The 22,449-nt window shown below is 38.1% G+C and overlaps 1 protein-coding gene across 3 annotated transcripts; it reads left to right on the plus strand.

Moving 5' to 3' along the window:
* Window positions 1-709: 709 nt before the first annotated feature.
* Window positions 710-22,356, plus strand: nxph2a (neurexophilin 2a). Of its 3 annotated transcripts, none has more exons than XM_037976161.1 (3): window positions 710-940; window positions 3,135-3,284; window positions 19,585-22,356. In XM_037976161.1, exons 2-3 carry the CDS (start codon window positions 3,240-3,242, stop codon window positions 20,326-20,328), a joined length of 789 nt encoding a protein of 262 aa, XP_037832089.1. In that variant the 5' UTR covers window positions 710-940; window positions 3,135-3,239; the 3' UTR covers window positions 20,329-22,356. The 3 variants fall into 3 exon arrangements, with proteins under 3 accessions (XP_037832089.1, XP_037832090.1, XP_017276112.1); XM_037976162.1 differs by having other exon boundaries at window positions 710-924; XM_017420623.3 differs by lacking the exon at window positions 710-940 and adding an exon at window positions 2,247-2,979.
* The last annotated feature ends 93 nt before the right edge of the window (window positions 22,357-22,449 follow it).

The raw sequence follows: 22,449 nt of genomic DNA on the forward strand, positions 1-22,449 counted from the left end.
AATTCTGCAGCAGGATGATAGTTATTTATCAAAATGTGAATAAATTAATGTTTTAGTCAAAGTAAAGCAACAAATAAAGCTCAAAATAGAGATAAAATCCTGAATGAGTTACATGCCCTTTCTAATAAAGACTATTCAGTATGAAATGTGTGAGCAGAAGGAAAAAAAGGCAGATAGGGTAACCACACTGCCCTATGTGCACAGTCACTCAAATCAATCTTTCCTCTACAAAGCAAAGTGTGTACAAACCACACTGGGTGCAAACTGTGCACACTTCACATGTACTGTTGACATTTCCTTTCTACATGCTTTTCATGGTCAGTTTCATGCAGTTAATCAGCACTTTAAACTGTCACCTTGTGGACTTACATCAACTGTCTTGATCTCTGAACACAGATATCAGGCAGCCAGTAACCTCTGACACACACAGGATTTCAGCCATTTTACAAAACGCAATAAGACTAGACAGAAGTAACACCAGAAGGCTACTGAACTGAGCTGAACAATTGGCTGCGCAAGACCAAAACCAATTTTAAAAACCTATTAATACAAACCAAATTAATCACAAATCCTAACTTAGACCGGCAGGCTGTGGTGTGATAAGCTACTACATCAGTTTACGTGTCTTAGTCCTGGAAATGTTTGTGATCTTTAACACGCTGACATCCCAGGTCCCAGAGCTGTGTTGTTTCATAACTTTGGAGTCTATCCCGCTGCCCTCATTCAGCAACAACCGTTTCCAAACCAGTCCACATGAAATAAGACGTGAATGTAAATCTTGTTTTTTGTCATTTCTGGGATGTTTTAGTGGGTGTGTGTTAGATTGTGCTTATGGGGATGTTAAATTGAAGTTTAGGGTTGTTTGGATCTCTTGCACATAGCTGACCTAAGGATGTAAAAATAATTTCAGAGGAATTTGTCTTTGTAAGTCAAAAAACAGGTAAGCTCCTGAAGGAATATTGTATTGTATTGGATTCATCATATCATATTGTTTTGAATAGTGACGTATTTTAAATGCAAACTTGCAGGATATATTGCCATTGAATTACAGTTTAGACAGGAGGTGTTTTTGGACCATAAGACTCGGTTAAGACTTGCTCTCTGAAGAAGTTATACAGCTAAACATGCCAGATGGTTTGTCTATCCCACAAGGATTGATCTTCCTCAAACGTTAAGTAGTAACAGAGCTCACACATGCACAGCTGAGGTTAAATTTTCTATACGTTAATGCTGGAGAGAATGTTCTTAAACTTTTATGGTATTAGGGTTTGCAACTTATTAATGGAAGGTAACTAAGAAATTGCTTAAAATCAAATGAAATGTTTCATTTCTGAAAAGTCTGAGGATACTAATGTATGTTCTGATTATCAGTTTGCAAACAATCTAATCTTTTGTAAAATTCTTGCACTGTCATGATGAGCGTGGTGATTGTTTTATTCAACCATTTGAATGACTCCATACATTTTTTGAGCATAATTTTTTTGTTCTTCCAACAAAATAAGACTTATATGAAGAGCATTTTTTTTTTCTTTCTGTCTCTTCTGAGTTCAAATGTTCTTGTTGCTGAGGTCAAAGTTTAAAGTGAAAGTTCAGTTATCTATTAAGTTTTATAATCAGCTGTTAAAGGGGCTCAAAAGGCTCTCCTACTTGAACTGATATAGGAGTGCGGTTTCCTTTCTACAACTTGTTAGTTATTTAATCATTCTTTGTCATTATCAGTGACAAACCCTTACTAACTTTGAATTGCCCGATAATAATCCATTTAAGTTGTGTAACCTCTTGGCTGAGTCCAGCTCATGTGAAAGGTTAGAGGCAGACTTTGTGTCTAGAGTTCAAGACAGCGAGCTTGTATACACGAAACATTAAATAGACATACATAGTTTCTCTGTTCACATCTATATTTTACAGAAAGTAAAATGCTGATAAGAAAACATTTTATTCTGTCTTTGTCCCTCTGCTTTACTTGTCAAAGTAAAACGTGTGTGTCTCTTAATGACTGACATTTGTATGGAACCTCATAAATTTGATCACCTTTGTTGCTGTTCATTTTCAGGCTGTGTAATTTTGATTTTGACCACATGATGGAGCCAAAGTCACGACAATCATTTTATCCCAGCCTTGTCCGCCACCAAAAAAAAAAAAAAAAAACTTTTTTACACCAAGGTGTTTGACATTTTGTTGTCTTTTCCTGCGAGGTCACCACTTCTCCAAAATGAAGCTATCACTTATCATCTTGTCTTTTATCAATGTGATTGTTTAAATCAAGCTTTGTTTACGAGGTTGTGTTTGCAAACTGAAAAACAAGATTAGTTTGTAAATAAGGGTTTGGTTTACATTCTGCAGATCTTTTTAGTAATGATAAAAACAGCATTGCTTGACTGTTGAGTGTTTAGAACCAGATCTCTGATTCTCCAGTCTAAGAATCAACAAATAATTCATTTGCGTGATAAGATTTCTTTCCTGTGTGCACATCCATGGGTTAAATAACTTGGACGTGTAGCTAAAAAAATAGGAGCGGTTAACAGTGACATCAAGCACCTTAGTTGTTTCTTAAATGGAGAGAGTGAGAGCACAGGGGCAGATCTTCAGGTCCTGACGCTCTGAGCTGTGAACGGATGCGCGCTGATCCTGGAGTCTCCAGGCGCGCAGCGGAGGATTTTGCGCACTGAAACCAAGTGGAGCTGAGGAGCGGACTGTTGTCTGTGTCTGACTGCAGTCTTCCTACTGGGATGCGGGCTCACTTGGCTGCATGTGACTGCGCACAACTTATTGCTTAAACGGATTAAATAAGAGAAAACAGTTTAATTCTGTTTGGCTGGAAACTTAGAGGAGCGCAGTTTGCAACTAAAGTCGCTGTCTTGTAGACGTTTCGTCTTATTTGTAGAACCCCAGCTTCTCAGAGGAATCCCAAACATCCCGACAGAAGGAGACATTTTGAGAGGATTGGGGAACTCTTTGCCGGGATGATTCCAGCGTGAGGTAATGTTGCTTTTGCAGAACAGTAAGGAAAAGTTCAGGACTTGATTAAACCCGTGAGAATAAAACGCTGGGTTCCGAACATGTGGTGGGCGTTTAAGTGTTTTAAGTAGCCAAATGTTTCCAGTCTTATTTTATTTTGATTTTATCCTCCGCAGGTGAGCTCAGCGATGCTTCAGCGGAACGCGCGTCTTAGCCTCTCCAAGTCTCCCAGAGAGGATTTACCCGCCGCTCATCGTAAATAAACCCACAAGCTCCTGAAGATGAGTCCGCTGCAAACATTCCTGCTGTTTGTCCTCCTGCACCAGGTGAGCAGATTCCTCTCATCAGGCTGTAGTTTCCCGCCCAGTTGGAACTTATTGTAAAACTTACTTAGATTTTTTTTAATTTTATTTTTAAAAAGCAGCATTTTGCATCCATTTATTGAAGCTCTGCAGCTGTTGGTAGAATAATTTACGACCACAGAGCCAATAATGAACAGAACCACATCACAGGTGACTTTTACAAAAGTTACACTTGTTTATTTGATTTTTTACTTATTTATTTTTCATTATCGTTTTTATTTTCCTAAAAGCAGTTTCAAATTAACCAGGAGTCTGACTCATTTACATTTCTGTAAATGCTTCTTTTCTTAAAATCTTTTTAAATTATAGCATATACTTCATTTCCTACATCATTAAAATAAAAAGCCTTTAGTCTAACTGAATGCATTTTATTTTTACATATTGTAGTTTATGTTGTACATGTAATTTTGCTGTTTTATTTAAAATCCAGATAAACAGCCTACCGTAACAGCAGCTCAGCATATTGTTGGCTAATTCCTACTTTTTACTTTTCTCATAACATCACATTTCAAAACATATTGGGCAAAACTTCAGAACTAACAACATCACAGTATTATAGAAAAATAAATAAATGAATTGTTGCGGATTTTACAATAAATGCAGCATTTACTTACTTTACTTCCTGGTTGAGTTTAGAAGATTGCTACCATGACAGTGTTGTGACTTTTATTTCATCATGGACTGGGCGTGTTCGCTTTCTTTTGGTTTAATATATTCTTAGTTTGTTAAAAAAAAAAAAATGTCAGAGACTCAAAGCCGGATGTTGACCAGGATGATTTAATTGGCTCCAGGTTGGACACCTAAGTGATAAATATTTTTACTATGCTTAAAAAATAGCTACATATTTTAAAACTGGCATTTCAAACAACAAATTAAAAATTAGAAACCTACTAAATTTAAAAGCTTGCTCTTTTCCTTCTTGTAAACAATGACTATGTGCCTGTGAGTATAAAAAAGATGTTCCCTGCAGAAACTGACTGAGTTAAGCTTTTAGACATAATCTTCCTTTAGTGTAATTGTAGTTGCATTGCAGTATAAGCTCTTTAAAGAAAAATCAGGTCTTTAGGGAAAGTCTTTTTTTTCCACTTTGATCAAAATCTGGTGATGTTGTCCTCTACTTTTTTTGATACATTGTTGGTTTTATCTCGATTATCCTTTTCTGATCAGACTTGAGCAGAAAATGCCATCTGACTGAAGAAGTTCTTCACATCTGTGCTCAATCCTCAAAGAGGACTACTTTAAAGATAGCCTTGAACCGTGCAGCTGCAGCAGCAACGTGCTGTCTGTTCTGTTCTCTTATAATCAGCTCTGAGCCTTTTGGGAGCCGCGCCTCCAGAGAGAAAGAGGCAGACTGCCTCTTTGGGGAGGCTCTTTATATGCCTCGATGGCTTCGGTCCCAGCACACCCACCAGTGTCTGACTGGGGACATATCAGCCTTTTTTTTAATCAATATTATCTCAACTTCATGAGGTAAAACATGCACAATGTGATGTGTTGATGCTCTTAAAGCTTTAAATGAGTGCCAAAAACGCCTTCAACATGAAGTTGCTTTTTTTACTTTTTACTAAGGAGTTTCTGAAAGGATGTAAGGACAGCATCAAACAAAGTTCAAAAGACAGATTTCAAACCCGTCTTCATATGGAGGCACCTGGAGGGTGCAGAGCCAACAGGATCCAAATCAGACAAACCTCTCCAGATCCAGTGTTTGTCGAACCATGAAGTCATTTTTTTTCTCTTCCTCTTTGTACAAACATGTTTAAGCTGCAAGAAAAGGTGCGTGAATCAAGTGGTGAAAGTAAAACCCCAACCCAGAGCATCTGTGCAAAACCCCCAGGGGGCAAATAAGAGGGTCAGGAGCCATCCTGGGAGAATCCTTTCTACTTTCTGACATCTGTTACAGTTATCCTCTATGCAAAGACAGCAGAACAATGTAGATAAAGAGGAAGCATATATGAGCTCACTGCCATCTCCCTTTTGCCTGTCCTTCCCTGAATCATCTCCCACTGATAACATGCAGAGGAACGTGGGGCTTTTCAACTCCGCTTGGGATTAAATATGAGAAGACATTGACAAAGACTATTAAGTCTTTGTGTCTTCTTGCCAGGGTGAAAGCTCTTTGGTAACATTATGTCACAACAAAGCACCAAATTGATGGGCTCAGCGGCAGAGTTAAATGTATAGAGACCATCTTTAGGACTAATACGGCACCCCAGGGTTAGGCTGGTAGATCATCTTAATGGGAAGGTGTGGCACAGTGTGTGAGACAAAGCTGAGCTGGTTACCAGACGGAGAGTGTGTGGTCAGGATCATGCCATGCGCCGAGTTCATCTGTGGAGCTTTGATGTACAGTGATTTAAAGATTTCCAAGTGGTTTTGTGAAGGATTTGGCTTGAGTTTTAACTTTTACATCAACATCGAGCTGCACAACTGTTCACGTGCAAACGGGGGATGTGAAAATTCAGAACAGCAAAATGATTTACTATTTAGCACTAAAATTATTTTCCGTGAAACTCAGACATCAAATAGTTTCCCCCTCTTTTCTCTCTGCAGTGGCAGAGTGGGACTGCGATGCTCCTTCCAAAGTCAGAATCGGCTCTGGCAAGGACAACCGTTTTATCCCCGTCTTCATAACAAAACACAAATTCTACACAAATTCCCTCTCAGAGGACCTTTTAACCCTCTTCCCCTTCCTCATGCTCAATTAGGTTGGGTTTTATTATTTATTTATTGTATATTTAAAGTCAACTAACACTGGGAAGTGTAATAAAATGTACAGTTGGGGGGATTAGGAGCAGCTCTTTAATCTCACGCTCCTGATAATGCTGCATGGGCTGATTGATTAGTTTTTCAGGAAGCTTATGTCAGAAAAACCTAATCCGTCTTTGGATTGTGCCAGCCTTGTAAGGTTTTCCGCGCTGCCACTTTATCATGGTGGCGAATTACAGAGCTGCTGGGCTGTGATAAGGTCCTCGTCTCTTTTACAGACCCCAGCGCCCAACCCCTTTTTGCACACACAACCCCCTTCCTTTCCCTCTGGACAATAAAAAAAATGTGTTTATATTCTTCACATTCCTGCTCTGCCTGGTCTTCACATCAACCTCTCCCAGGATTTGCCTTGTAAGAAAGAGAGAGGGGGGAAAAAAGAGCAGAACTTAAGTCTTCAAAAAGCCACCAGAGAAATTGGGTGGAGAGAGAGCAAAATGGCAGGCCAGAGAAAATTTCTGTGGAAGTGATTAAAACATGGATTGACAGAGTGAAGAGGGCATGTATGCATGTGCTGCCTTCCAGGAATCATTTTTGGAGCTTACATGGTGCCGATGTGTATCTGTGCTCATATTGGGGTCACAATCTTTCCAGCCAGAAGGCTTGACTAGATAATCCCTCATAAACAATACTGTCTGTGGCATTTGCCGTCCTCGGCCCGTTCGTTGTCTCGCACCTCTGAAGGGAAAGGTTGACGTATTTAAGGGCGAAACCCCTCAAATGCCGCTTGCAGCCACGGCAGCTTACTTTGACTGAAAGGATTCCTGCAAGTTATTCCTTTTCCAATTATCAATAATAACCATGCTGGCAATAAATCCTTGATAAAGGTCCTGGGATGAAGAGACAGAAGCTCCAAATGATTGATCACTGTGACACAACTGCCCTTTGTGTTGACAAAAGCCGTAATCTGGAAACTGGAAGGCCCATTAAAGACTTTAGTCAAATAGCCATTAACCGTGTGATTATTGAGACTACTCCAGTGATGCAAACAGTTGAGGATGAACTGAAGAGCTCGGCTCTTTTAGTTGAAGTCATACTCGCTCCAGCGGTGTCAGTGCAGGAAACATTATGTTAAATATGTTGTTGAGTTTCCCGATCTCAGTCCACAGCTATGAATTTTTATGGGCATTGTGCAGCCCGAGGCGCTGTTAGATGTGGAGTCTCTGCTACCTTATAGCATTGTCATTACCGCTCTGCAATATCAGAAACACACAGCATCCTCTGATGCACAACCTTACCGTTTAACAGACTATTGACTGCATTTATTTTCTGCTGTGCTGCAGCTAAACCAAACCACATGTATGTCATATTCAGCTGAGGGGAAATCACTGCCCACTATTGTTTAACTGCAGTTAGTTAGATTTAAAGTTCTCCAGAACGACAAAATTGCAGTCACACAAATTATGACTATGAACAAGCAACTGTTTCTGCATTTTACACTCTGACGTTCAAAGTTTTTAATTACCACCTGGTTAGGTCGTGGAGAAGGCAATCACACCACATGTCAGAATTCAGGAAAATGATTGACCTCTTTAATTAAAACTGTATGGCTTTCCTGTAAAAGGCAAGGTGTGACAGCTTCAGAATAAGTACAATAAATCTCTCCTCTGATTATTCTCTGTTTTGCATTTTTCTCCTGCCTCGCAGCTTTGAGGCCCCCCATTTTTTTTCTTCCTTTTTTCCTTTTTTTTTTTGCATCTTGTCATTTTCAGCTCTAACAAAGCGCTGTCAGCTTTCGCGGTGTCTTTGTGTATTTCTTGTGATGTACCTGTCTTCAGAGCGTCTCTGAGAAAAAGAGTCTTGCCAGCTCTTGTTTCTTCTTCAAAGGGCGCCGTTTCTCTGAAATCAGACGCGGCACAATCAGCTTTGAGAATAGAAACATTTGCTCAGTCGAATTCAGTTGACGCATGTTTGAACAAATCAAGCAAGGCCTTTTTTTTTCTCTCATTTTTTAAAATATTATACTTCTATCATTTGCAGCACAGATATGAATAGAAGAAAATACTCAATGGTAGCACAAAACAGTTAGATCACGTTTTAGAGGGGAAAGCTAAAAACTTGAATCCTGAAGTTTGAAGAATAACACATTTCCTCTTATATTAGTTGAATAGTTTTACAAAGGCATTATGCATTGTGGGAAGGTATTAAAACTGGTCAAGAGATAATTACACTAAGTCCAACATGCTTTCCAGCATTATCCTTTCCAATCCCTGCTATCAGGAATCCAGGGTGTGCGGCAGGTGTCAGGAGCCAGGAGTTGCTGCTTTGACCAAGTAAGGGGATTATGAAAGTGATGATGCGTTGAAAGGTAACGCCCGCCTAAAAGTGAAGTGTTGAGAGCTTTGCAGTTGTCGTATGTGGCAGGTGCTGAGATAACGCAAGCATCCACCTTACCTGGAGGCTCTCAGCCCAGCGGCTGCACTCACCCCGTCTCATCTCCTGGTGGGATCTTTGTTAATGCTTTCCAAACATCCAGCAGCGATGCTGCATTTGAATTTTTACACACTAAGCCGCGTTCGCTCACGTCTCATTATCACCCCGCAGGCCTCCCGTGGTCAACTCACAAACTGATTGGAGGCAGGAAGTCTGCAGGTGTGACGACAATACAGCGTTACAATTTATATTTTGATCCCTTTTCACACAAGAATTAACAGTAGGTTGTGAAAAAGTTTGTCTTATCTTTTTCAGTCTAGCATTATTTTGTTATTCGTCATCTTAATTTAAATGTTAAATCCTACTAACTTTTATTATTAAATTAATTTTGTGGGTTTCTTTACTTTCATAAAAGTTCATTAAAATAATTTTCTTGCATTTACTCAAGTATAATTTGCTAAGACACAGTATTTTTTTATTCCTGTTGCAATTTTACCTGTTAAGTTAGAGATTCCAAAGCATATGTTGATAAAAAAGTTTTAAAAATGTATCTAAATGAAATATGTATTGAAATAAGATTTGATTTATTGTGCAGAAAAACTAAAGCATTATTAAACAGCACTGAACTGTTACTTGGTTTTACATTTATCTATAATTAAGACAAGTCATATGCAGCGTTATCTTGTTTTTTTAGAATACTTGAAACTTCTACATGCAGAAATGTGTTACAGTTTATTAATAGTGTTTATGTTAAAAACAGCTGTGACTCATTTTCTGCCAAATAAATACACCAATATCAGGCTTTATGCTCATCTTTCCGAGAGGCGGTTGATACACACTCTCACACACACACACACGCTGCTCACTCATTCATCGTGCTGTTTTCTTCATGTCACTTGTCTCATTCACTGTGGATGAATCCCATTTTTCATGGTGTTAGAAAGATTGTAACATGATCAGTTCAGGAGGCAACTCGTCATTTTCCTTAAAGTTTCTAAAATTAATATTCTTTGTGTTCAAAGTTAGAGATTAAATGGCGTTGCAATATTACTCAATAATTTAATGAGTTTCGACACTTAAAGTGTTTTTTTTTTGTTGTTGTTGTTTTTGGTTTCCAGCTATCAGAAATGACTGGTGTTGTGGTGTTGAAGTTACTTGAGCCTGACTTTTATTGCATCGGTTCACACGTCTGCTTCTAATAAAGTCAGCTGGAAACAAACTGTTTTAAGTTTTAAGAATGGAATCAATTTGTTACAACTGTTTTAGTACCTAATTATCCAGTTCTGCCTTGTGTCTTCAGCTCTGTTTCAACACTGTGAGAATCTTGGTATGATCTTTGACAAACACCTCACCTTGAATTCTCATGTCATTGCCGACCTTTTAACTTCCTGTCCCTATCAGCACCTCGAGATCCTCAGCTAAGGCGCTACTAACCATCCCAAAATCCCACTTGAAAACCGTGGGTGACTGTGCCTTCTCTGTTAGAGCTCCTGTTCTTTGGAATAACCTCCATGAAGAGATTAGACTGGCTGACTCTTCATCCTTTTTTAAATCTACTTATTGCAAACTCAGAAAGACCAGTCAAAGACTGAACAAAAAAAAATCAAAAACTAAGAAACAAAATCTGCACTATAATTTTTCTCACATTGATGGTTTGTTTACCAACAGAAACAGCTGAAGTGGCTGAAAAAAAGTCAACAATAATCAATGAAAGAGGTGCTTGGATGAGGAAATCTAAAGATTTTGATATGCTTGTATGTATTAATGCTCAGATTTTTCTGATTAAAGCATGCAGACAAAAAAGTGCTAAACTTCCTGGTCTAGAAGACGTTTCACTGAAGCACCGTGTTTAAATGCCGAGCTCTGTTTTCATGGTGCTGCACCGTACTTAATGCCCAGGATTTATTCCTGACCATTGTCTTACTCAATCGTTCTGTTTTCTCTCATGTTTAGCAGCAGATTCAGCGTCTTCTCTGAGATTATATATTTGTGCGGTTCCGCCATATTTGTTTAACTACACAGACTACAGCCAGCCTATTGTAGGTCAGTCACGTCACTCATGCTTCTACGTGGTTTGCTTTGGATTCAGCTGAGTGCTTTGTTTACACTGAGTGCGTACCCTCGTTTAATAATTTCATATCAATATATCTGGAAAACTACTAGAGTATACTCTGTCAAACTGCACCATTTGTTATAGTTCAGTATAACTAATTTTATGTTGATTTAATACTTTGCAAAGAGTGCCTTTAAATTTATTTTAAAGATGCATCTGTATAAAAAATAGCTTCATTATTATTATTATTATTATTATTATTATTATTATTATTATTATTATTATTATTATTATTATTATTATTATTATTATTATTATTATTGTTGTTGTTGTTGTTATTTTTGTTATTAATATTATTATTATTATTATTATTATCATCATCATCATCATCATCATGTTACAAGTGGAAGCTTTGTGATTTCATTTGGCAAACTGTTTGACAAAAAAATACATGAATTTATGCTAACTTTTAAAAAAAGCAAATACTTCAATAAATGTGATGCCTTCAGGACTCTTAGTTGTAAAAGTAAACGGCCTGCCTTAGAATCCCAACAAATTAGATCACTTTGTTATTGAGCACTAATACGTGTTTCTACAACTCCATTTGAGCTGCTTCCTCACTGCGGGGAAAGAAACTGTGAATAATTTGTTCAGTTTAGTGCAGTCCTTCTCTAAGAGAGTGGCTTTCTAATGATGCAGAATGTTTCAGTTTAAAAAACTCACGTAAACACCAGGACAAGTCCTGCCAATGTCCGAACGAGATGAGGCGAGGCTTCCATTTGAGTCGGACAGGACTGACGCAGAGAAGAAAAAATGGGAGAGATCCATGATTGAGCTGGAGAAGAGCAACACTGACACTGTAAACATGACTAATGGCATAAGTTATATGATTTATGGTAGCCAGAGGAGGGTTAAGTTGCGTGCTATAATTTATGCTAATAATGGAGCAGCCCCGAGTGACATCATGAGCTGTCAGGTAGCATTTTACACCAAAGTGTGGGCAGCCTTCTATAGTAGATGATGCTTGAATACACTTTTAGACTCCATAATAACTCATCAGAAACATTTCTGCTGTAATTTGTGCTAGAATAAAATGAAACTTAACAAATAAACAAGTCAGAAAGCTTATATTTGTTTGTTTTTGAAAGGGAGTTTTTTTTCTCCATGTCTGCACAAAAAAACAAATCAACAAATGTGGCAGAAAAACAGTTTTGCTCAGGAGTACAGCTGTTTGATGACTGCTTTCAGATGTTATCATCCTGTGACATGATGTAGTATTTAACATTTCAACTATTATTAAAAGATGCTCTGAATTAAAAGTAGGTTGTACATACCAAACAATTAAAAAAAGTCAAATTAAGATCTAGCATTCTATGAAGGAATGCAAATTAGCCTCCAACTTTCATGCTAAAATTTTAAGCTAAGATTACCTTATGCTGAGAAATAACAGAGTTGTGGCCATTTTGAGTGAACCTTGAAAATAAAGCTGTGTGCAATTTCATGCAACATCACATGGTGGCATGCCCAGAGTATGTGTTGGGAAAGACTCTCAGCTACTACCACATAAAATGTTAGCTCCTTATCTGTAAAACTGGCTGAGGTGTAGTCATTTTTAAGTCGGCTAATGTATATCAGCTGTAGCAATCATCTTGAATTGGGTTGACTCCAAAAAATAATCAATTGTAGATGTCAATTCAGTGATTATTTTCTACAAGTTTCATCAAAATTTGTCGAATGGTTCATGAGATATTTTGTTACAGACAGGGACATGAACACAAACGCAGACATACGTTTTACCATCTGCCTTCACCTTTCAGCTGCAGGCAATAATAAATGACTAAAGAACCGATACAGAAGGTGTAAAGAAATGTACATTTTTTCTGGCAATATTTTTACATGAATAAAATGTCAAGTATTATTATGTATCGACATGCATTTTACATATAATATTTATATTTTACTTATACATTTGCTTAGAGAGCAGACACGTTTATCCAAAGTGAAGAGAACCAGTCAGGCTTCAGTACAAAGATCCTGTTTACACCTCTGGTGCTAAATCTATTTAAATGTCAGTTCAGGTGGAGCAGTGATCGAGGTGCAAAGAACGAGCAGGTGATGCATGTTAGGTGTTCCATAGGTGTCAACAGAGGAGCTGTTCTCTGCAGAGATTAGGTTTTGGGAGATTCTTCACGAGGGAGGAATGCCTTATTCAGAAAGAAATTGGGAGCTTGTTCCATCATAGAACCACAAAAAAAGGCAATCTGGTTTGGAAATTCTTTGTGCTTGTGGATGCTTAAATAGCATTCCTGAGAGGAACACAGTGGTTGAGAAGAGGCGTAAGCCTGTCTGAGTTTAAATAGCTGGGCACTGACGTTGTTCTGACTAAAACCTGGATTTAAATCGGGCAGCTGTTGTAGGTCAGTGAGTAATGAAGTGGCTTGTGTCCTTACTCGTCACAGCATTCTCAACCATGTAGTTGTTAAGAGGCTCTTGACTTTGCTATATAAACTGGTATGTTTTCTATAATTTTAATTTTTGTCCGCTGCCAAAGGTGAAGGCAATGATGTTTTTTTTCCTCCCTTGTCTTTATGTGTGTGTGTTTGCCTATGAGTCATCCTCAGCTCAAACGCTAACAGATCATGGGAGATCTCGCAGTCTTACATGAGACTGCACATAAGATCATTTACAAGGTTTGACCAAAACAACTACATCATAAGATGATCTTATTCTAAAACTCAACTCAGTATTTTGTCACTGCAAACTGTTTCTTTTCCAATCCATAGACTTACATGCACAGTTTGTCTGCCTGAAATTTCTTCATTCACAGTTTTTTAATTAATATTTAAAAATGAACTAAGAAATCACTTTTGAATATCTGTTTTTTTTAATGGTTTAATACACCAGAGATCAATTTATTAGCTTGTTGTTAGACATGTTTTCTTGCAGTATTCAAGAACCCTTAGAAAAGCTTTGAAAACCCTCCAGAAATCCTGGAGAATGACCAAACACTACATTAAAAGAACAAAAGAAAGTCTGTCTTCTTTGAAATAAGGCATAAATCATAGGGTTGGTTTAACTCTTTTGCACAGTACTGTGTATTTTGTCAATATTTATCACACATTTTGTCAGTCACAAATGAAATCAGAATCAATAAGATGTTTAGCAGGAGCATTTCAACAGTAGAAACTGTCTCATTCTCACAAAGGTCAGCTGGTAATGGCCTGGAGGATTATACTGGAGGGGAGCAGATTTGCTGCATGCACATGCACACTCTAACCGAAGCCTTCTGTGATTGGTAAAGTGCCCCCCGGTGTGGATTTGCTGTTGCGATCCACCACAGTGCTGAAGCACCTGCCATGTATTTCCCCAGCCGGCCTCTGATTAAAAGTGATGGCTCTGGAGCGTGAAGCTGTTCCAGCGATCAGAGCACCAATCTATTCTTCGGCAGGGTGTAGACCCTTTGCTGTGTGCTGCCAAAGCGCCTCCAGGGTCCCCTCTCCTGGAACCGGTTCTGGATGTGAATCATTACAAATGATATGCCCCACAACATCAGGAGGAAGATGGCCTGGGAAGGTCTTTGGGCAGGCGGACTGCGGGCTGAGGATGGCTTTAATGTCAACTGAGCCGTTTGTCATGTTGGATGCTTGAAAGTAAAGATGCTGCAGTCAGTCTGCAGGCTAACACTAACAGCACCGGCTGAGCTGGCTGACAGGTGTTGTGTTTCTGTGATGCTGGGAAGTATTGCAAAAGCTAAAGGTTGAATGAGGCATAATTTTCGTGGAGTGTCCAGATTTTTTACTACGCGGAAACGCATCAAGTTTAATGAAGCTTCAGACACAGAAAATTAGCAGGGAAATGAATTGCACCACCAAAGTGAGGTCAATTTGCACAGATAAATCCATGAAGAACAGTGGGGTGCATCATTGAAACTGCTCTGCTTGCACTGATGAGCAGGTTAATTGCCCATTTTGTTTATTGTGAGAAAAAATGCCTGAAACCAATTTCCCCAAGATGCATATCCAAGCCTTATGTGCTGGAAAAATAATTCCACTATGAAAAATTCAAAAAGACGATTTCAGTGGCAGAGGAAGCATCTTAATTCCCCCCTCAAATAAAGTTCTCGCATCCCACGTGGGGCACACAGTGTTAGGGTGAGGGAGATTTCTATGGTTACAAACAAAACAACACTGCAGGCTTCCCTCCAGCTCAGGACCTGTCACAGCTAAGCACCAGATTCTCATTGCAAATACATTTTAACAGCATCTTTCAGATGATCCACAGGCCAGATGTCACTGGCTTCTTAATAACTTTCTAAAGGCTAGTTCTGGTCACTGTGGCAATTACCTTTATGTCAGGCCTCTAAAAGATATGTCTACCCACGGGACAAGCAGGCAGCCCTTTCCATACTGCTCATCACAGATGAATGTCGAGGCTGATTCATCCTGACTCACTGTGTGACTTGCTGCTGCTCTGGCCACTGTCTGTATTTCAGTTTTTCCCAAGATCTCCTAAATAAAACTGACAAAACATAACAAGAATTTGACAAAACAAGGGAAATATTAGTCTTAATTTAGAACAAAAACAAAACAAAAAGGTCAAAATGGTGCAGAAATGGCAGCAATTAAAGCATTTAAGGGTAAAACCTACAGTCACAACATTTAAATATAATATTCACTTCAAGACCTGAAGTTAGATTTTATGCAATATGACATTATATATGTTTTTTTTTTATATAAATAGTGAGATGACCTTAAAAAAAAGGAACGATCTATAGTGGGAGAGATTAATTTGAAAAAACAAGATGCTCAAAGACCTATATTCAGTTTAGAACACACTTCTGACACACATAAAATAATGTAACACATAGACTGAATATAATAATTGCTTGTGAAATAAGATATAAGCTTTTTTGTTGATGTTGTTGTTTTAAAAAATTCTAAACCTATTCATCCTATATCAAATTGAACTTTTAGTAACTTTTAGTATAAATGCACCTAAAAGATTTTATGGGTGAGGAAATCCACAGCTGATGGATAATGTTTTTATGCATTTTGAATGACTAGCAATGAATTTTATTAAAATTACATCAACCCCTTGTTCTTCAAATCCTTATTAAAAATAATTTAAAAGCCTGTATACGTCTTGATAAAAGTGAAAAAAGTAGTAAAAGTAAACTAAGTATTATTGAAAGGAGACTACACATCAAAACATTATGTTAAATTTCCTTGTTATTGTTGCTGTTTTATCCATCTATAATAATAAATTTAGATTTTTAATAAACAGATGTGGTTTCTTTCTTCAGTGTTTGTGAAATCTCCACATAGAAAAAAAATGCAACGTCCAGTATGCATACATTTTTTTTTTTCAAAATAACACAAAGCAATTTGATCCAGAGTAAATTACAACTGACTCTACTAATTAAAATATAATCAACATTAGGTTAAAAGTAGCTCACTTTTAGTTGCTATATAGGAAACAGTATATATATATATATATATATATATATATATATATATACTAAAAGGTATATATACTATGGATTATTCTGATTTGATCTCATAAACTATACCTTATTATAATCTATGATTATCAAGTTTTTATTGTAATAGGTGTAATAGGTGTAGTATATTCAAAGTTAGGACAATATTTATACACTGTTTTAGAGGGCAGATGTAACATTGACTGGTGTGCTGCATTTGCAGGAGTGTGTATGGTTCATGCATGTTTTGTTTTGTTCTGTAAGAAGCACAGGAAGAGGAAGAAGCCAAACCACACAGACAGATATCCGCCTCTGGTAACTTTACCTTGTGCAGCTGAAATGAAGTCTGGTGTTTTTCAGCTCCATAAGTCTGCAGTTATTATCATAATAATGTCTTGTTTCAAGTCGCCCTGAAACGCCTCTAGCTCGGCTGCACCGATTAAGAAATCTTAATTAAGCTTTTGTAGATTCTCCTTCATCAGACCTTGCCTCAGTTTTTTTTTTCCTTCGTCTTTTTTTTTTTTTTTTTTTTTTTTTTACAAACACTCATATTCCTCTAGTCTGTTATTTAAGAGGCAACGCTTCCACCTAAATGAACAAGGTGTGCAAGGAGACAGTGAAAGAGACAGAAAGCAAAGCCCATGTTTCAGCGCAAGCTTTCAAGTTCCCCGTGCTTCTTCTCTCTCGGGGCATTTAAGTATTAGATATCCCTGTGCTGATCCGCTTGTTGTCACAGCAATTTTCCCAGTTGCTCATCATACTTAAACTCCTCTCTCATTTCCATTATAATTATCCCAGACAAAGCTCACCTGAGATTTACACCGAAAGACAATTTAGTTTCACCTCTGCAGCGGCGCAGCATGACACTCAATGTGTAATGGATCAGACAGTTTAAGCAGTGGGAAGACAAGTGCCATGTCTTCGTTGTTCACAGAGGTGAGGAAATCTTCCTGTTGGGAGCTCACGGATTTTTGTTTGCAGCAGTGGCTGTTATTTTGATGCTGCAAGAGTCAAATCGAATTAAGAGCAGAGCTCACACAAGGTATTACTAAGCAGCAGCATCATCTGGGAATATTGCCAGCAGTACTGGTCGATTAAATGGCTGTGGCTGTCATGAACTACATTGTGGGACATTAGTACAGGGTTGCTTCATTCATCTGTGTTTTCAGGGAGCAACTGTCTTAATTAAGCATTGTGTGAACTGATGGATTGGTCAGGCTCCTTATTAGACATATTGATCTGGCATTCCATATCCAGCTAGCCAAGCCATTTTACTCTGCTTTAGGCCTTAAGGTGCCACTCAAGTCTGGAGCTAAAAAGTACTCATTCCAAAGTCATCAAGAAGTAATAAACAAAATCTGCACAATATTATTTTCCCACTTCAATGGGCAATGTGTCCATTAAATTAAAAATCTGTAGGCAAAATTTGTGATGAGATGCCAACTACTACATGTGATTACCTACAGAATCTACCAAAGTGACTGGAAATTGTAAACTTACCAGTCTGGCAGAAGTTTTGCAAAAGCTGTGTGTGTGTGAAAGCCAAGCTCTGTCTTCATGCGCTCCACCTCCCTGCTTGATCCTTGATATTTATTCTTGACAGGTGTTTTACTCGTTCTTTCTTTTTTCTTTCGCATTTAGCACCAGATCCACTCTTATATTTCCACCTAAATGTCAGCTCTTTGACACTAAGTTTGTCCGATTCTGCCATTTTTGTTTACCTACACAAACTGCAGCCACATAGTTCATGTGAATTCAACAGAGTGCTTTGTTTACATTAAGTGTGGACTCAGAATTGCATTCAATATATTTGGAAAGCTACTGGAGAAAAAAACTCTTTCAAACTGGACCATTTGATACAGCTCATGATAACCTTTTTATGTTTGGTTTCATCTTTTGGATATACCTTTAAGTAGCGTTGGAAAAAAAAGCTATATTTGCAGGACAAAATAGCACAGAGTAGGATACATGCAGCCCCTTTGCATGTCAGACGGAAACGTTTGTTAGCATGTAAGTGTGACAAAACAAATAATGCCAGACGACCTAGTTTGTTAGCTTTGTACACACGTGTTTCAGTTAGGCTTACAGCAAAATTATAATTAGTCTGGGAGTAGTGCACAGCATCTCAGTGAGGATTCAAACAGCCGCTGCTCTGTACTTTCAACATCTGCTTCTCTCAGTGATCCCTATAACAGGGCCTGGGGAGAGTGAGCAGTACTAATTACTAATAAAACTAGCTAAGCTCATTGCTGTGAATTATTGCAGCTTTATCTGAAGTGGACCAGAAATCGCTCCCGAAGCTAAACGGCTTTGAGATACAAGGAGGGATCACAGTTCAGAACTGTGTCTGGTCTGGATTAGCACTACGCTCCTCTATAGTGCCACACCACTAAAGAGGATGGTTTACTGCCTGGACACTACTACAAGACTCAAGAGTCAAACATCTTGATATACACCAAACAGACATAAACAGAAGTCATATCTGAGGATTGTCATGTCAAACTCCAAAAGACTTATACAAATATGAAACTAAAATTTGGTGCAATCAAAATATTTGGACTTGTTTGTATGCAACAAGTGTGTTTTCTCCCAACATTTAATCATTTACTTTCCACCATAGATATAATGATTAAGCATGTGACATTATATCTGGGTAACAGAAGAGTATGACAAAAAAAAAATCTTATCTGAAAGAATAAGTGCAACAGGCAAAAACCAGGCACACAGAAATGTCTTAAATTATAAACAATATTTAAATAACACCCCTCCCCCATTCGTAAAGAAGACTAATCCTTCCTCTTTTATCCTTGATGTTGCTAAGTGACATCCAGGCAATGCCATTAATTCTGTATTGCACAAACATGTCACCATCCTCAGCCACCTCACACACAAATAACACTTCAGGGTATTTTCATTAGAACTTTTTCTTTCACGAGTAAAAAAAAATGAGCATCCCAATGAGCATCATATAAATTCACTGGGTAATGAGCAGATTTACAGAAATGATACAGTGGAAAGTTATGTTGATTGTGCAAATATGTCATGAATACCCAAGTCTCTAAACTTTTTAGGGGGGGTTCTCTTTGTTTTTTTTTTACTTTCTTAAAAGAACAGAGAAGTTAAAGACACATTGTTTTTTTTATTGTAGTAAAACCTTATGTTAATTAAAATAGAAAAGTTTGCTCAGCAGTTTGTTTAAAAGTGGAACATCTTTGCAAAACTTTAGTTTATCAAGTAAAGGTTGTTCAAAGGCACCTGATGGAGTTCAGCAAAGTTATATTTGAGCTACATTAAAGGCTTTATTTAACAAGTGTTTTCTAACACTGGCAAGCATTGGCAAAATTTATTTTTTGTGCTTTCATTTTTATCTTTTTATCTACACCGCTACTGCTGCAGTTGGAATGTGTTTCCTCCCATAAATATGGTAATCATTTATTTTTAATGAGCAATTAGAAACAAACCATCTAAAACACATGCAGGTACTTAGCCTAAATTTTGTGTCATATCAGTTAACAAGAAATTACAGGAAAACAATGTTTTAAAAAGCCTCACTAAATATCATTTTCCTGTCTATCTTTTCTCTGTTTTCTATTAAGGTCACATGCAGGAAAGTGCATGGAGGAGCCACAGAACTCATCGAGTGGAGGGACAGTGAAAACGGACAGATTTCTCCCACGGGGGCCAGTCCACGGATCCTCAACCCCCTACGTTTGTTTGCCAGGGGCTCCCCCGAGCTCAAGAGCAACACAAGGGAAATGACATATTTACAGAACATGGAGGACTTTTGGGACTGGTTATCTAACCAGACAGATGTTCAGGGAGCACAGACCAGAACTAAGCGCAGACCCATCGTCAAGACTGGCAAGTTCAAAAAGATGTTTGGGTGGGGGGACTTCCACTCCAACATCAAGACCGTCAAACTTAACCTCCTGATCACAGGAAAGATTGTGGACCACGGGAATGGCACCTTTAGCGTTTACTTTCGCCACAACTCTACAGGAATGGGGAATGTGTCCGTAAGCCTGGTGCCACCTTCAAAGGTTGTGGAGTTTGAGATCGCCCAGCAGTCCACGCTGGAGACCAAAGACACCAAATCGTTCAACTGTCGCATTGAATACAATAAGACAGACCGCAACAAGAAGACCGCCCTGTGCGGCTATGACCCATCCAAGGTGTGCTATCAGGAGCATACACAGAGCCACGTGTCATGGCTGTGCTCAAAACCCTTCAAAGTCATATGCATCTATATAGCCTTTTATAGTGTAGACTACAAACTGGTGCAGAAGGTATGCCCTGACTACAACTACCACAGTGACACACCTTACTCTTCCACAGGATGACCTAGCTGTTGTACATGCATCAGCCTTTTTGTTTTACCTTTAAACTATGTCAATGTCAAACTCTAAATTCATTGTCCTGAACTACCTAAATAACTTGAGATATGTTGAAGGAAGTCAAAAACATTGGAAGGATTTGGACATACTTTTGTACATACTGCACATGTATACAGAAATAAAACTTCAGATAGTGTTAGGTGTCCAGGGACTTTGATTTTAGAGGTTGATGTGAGAAGCAGCGCTAGCTACGGACCCTGGGTAAATTCTCATCACAACAGCACATGTTCTTTGGTGTAATTGCTGTGTTGTCCAGATGTTTTCTTTGAGGCTAAACTATGAGCGAGGAGCTCCTGACAGTGCTGCATTCATGCTAACATTATCAAACTATTTCCTCACCTCATTTAAGCAGCTATGAGTTGGAGAACGACAAGTTTTTAAACCGTCCTGATAATTAAATTACACAAACATTTGAACAGTTATTCAATATGGCATAAAAATACATTAAAAAAACATTGCTACACTTTCAATAATTGGTAAGTTATTTGTTTATTGGCTTTGAGCTGAGCTTTCATGTGTACGTTAATAGAACTTGAAAAGGACAGACATTTAGCAATTATGAACTCTTGTTTTTGAAGCTTTGAATAAATAATTACAGCCATTTTTTGTTATCCTTTTTGTATAGGTATGGAATAGAAGCAAATTGGTTGATTTAACCTTTTCCAAATTGCCCGTGACAAAATAAATTGATCCAACAAATTTAATTTCAAAGAAACTTGAGAGCACAATCATAAATTATCACACATTTAACCACCCGTCCTCGTGTAAAGTGGCGTGCTCCTGTGCTTCCTCCTGAAAATGTGTTGGTTTCCTGCTACAATTATCCTAAGGCATGCGCGTGTTAAGCCAGTCTGAAATCCAACATCTGTGTTTGCTGGATGCACTTTGAGGCATCAGCCTGCCGAGCAAGCCACGCAGTGGATTAATGTGTCAGGAGAGGAAGGGAGGGGGAGGCAATAATTGCAGGACAGGTGGATTTAGTGAGTCTGGCAGACAATTATCAGCACTTTGTCATGGTCCTGCAACCAGCTCTGACATTACCTGTCTTTAATAGGCTTTAATTAGCCTGGGAAATCCATTCACCAAGAGTGGAGGAACTGAAAGGGGGAAAAAAAAATTAAAAACGGGGCAGAAGGAAAGAATGTGTCTGCAGTTTTGTCAAAAAGTGGGAATAAATTTGAAATATCAAGCTTTTCTAACTTGTACAGCAATCCTAAACTGGCAGATTTAAACATACAAGTGGAAAACATTCAGTCTAGTGGTGTAATGTGCTTCGATCTAGCAATCACTGAGACAGTTTTAAAAGGTTTTCTTGGAAACCAGCTCCACGTTAAATGCCGTAGATTGTGTTGCTTGCACATATCCCAGGTTCTCGGGCTAGGGCATGTGCCATTGATGACACTGCAACTGTTTCTATCAATGCTCCTTTATTTTTCCATCATCTGTAAATGATCCTGTTACCTTGTCCACATGAGGTGAGGTGTATGATAAATCAGAGTTGATATATGATGTTTTAGTTTCACTCCTTTGTGCAAATGCTGTGTATTACCGTGTAACTCAAAAACTGAACGTGTTCAATTATGGCTTTAGAGTAAATGTCACTTTTTTCAGTTTTTCCTGAGAAATATATGATTATGTATTCCCTTTATTTTTGGTGTTTTATCATAAATAATGTAGATAAATGTCAGATTTATTGCCTACAAGCAGATTGCTTTGAATTTCATTTTTGTAAATGCAGATTGTTCCTATTTTTATTTCTCCCTTGCTTGTTTAAAAAGGTTTCTCTGTAAATTAGGAAGAAAAGAAAAAAAGAGCACCTCTCTGTGTAATTACTTGGTTTTTCAAAATATTTGTTTTCAAGGAAAGTTCATTTTGTCAAAATGTGATGGTAAAGATCAATTTAGGTTTTTATGTCATTAAACCTCACATAAAATGGGCTCATAGTATTTGTCACTCTGAGTCTGCCCTGGTGTAGAGGCACTTGCAGTTGTCTTGTTTCATTTCTGAAAGGACTTCTCAACAGGATAAACACACCATTTTAAGAGGTACATTTCAGTGTAGCTTTTT

This window comes from Kryptolebias marmoratus, linkage group LG6, assembly GCF_001649575.2.
Source record: "Kryptolebias marmoratus isolate JLee-2015 linkage group LG6, ASM164957v2, whole genome shotgun sequence".
NCBI lineage: Eukaryota > Metazoa > Chordata > Actinopteri > Cyprinodontiformes > Rivulidae > Kryptolebias > Kryptolebias marmoratus.

Coding starts and splice junctions, on each gene's coding strand:
- nxph2a (XM_037976161.1), top strand. CDS start 3,240: ATGAGTCCGCTGCAAACATTCCTGCTGTTTGTCCTCCTGCACCAG. Junction 3,285..19,584: donor TGTTTGTCCTCCTGCACCAG/GTGAGCAGATTC, acceptor TTTTCTATTAAG/GTCACATGCAGGAAAGTGCA.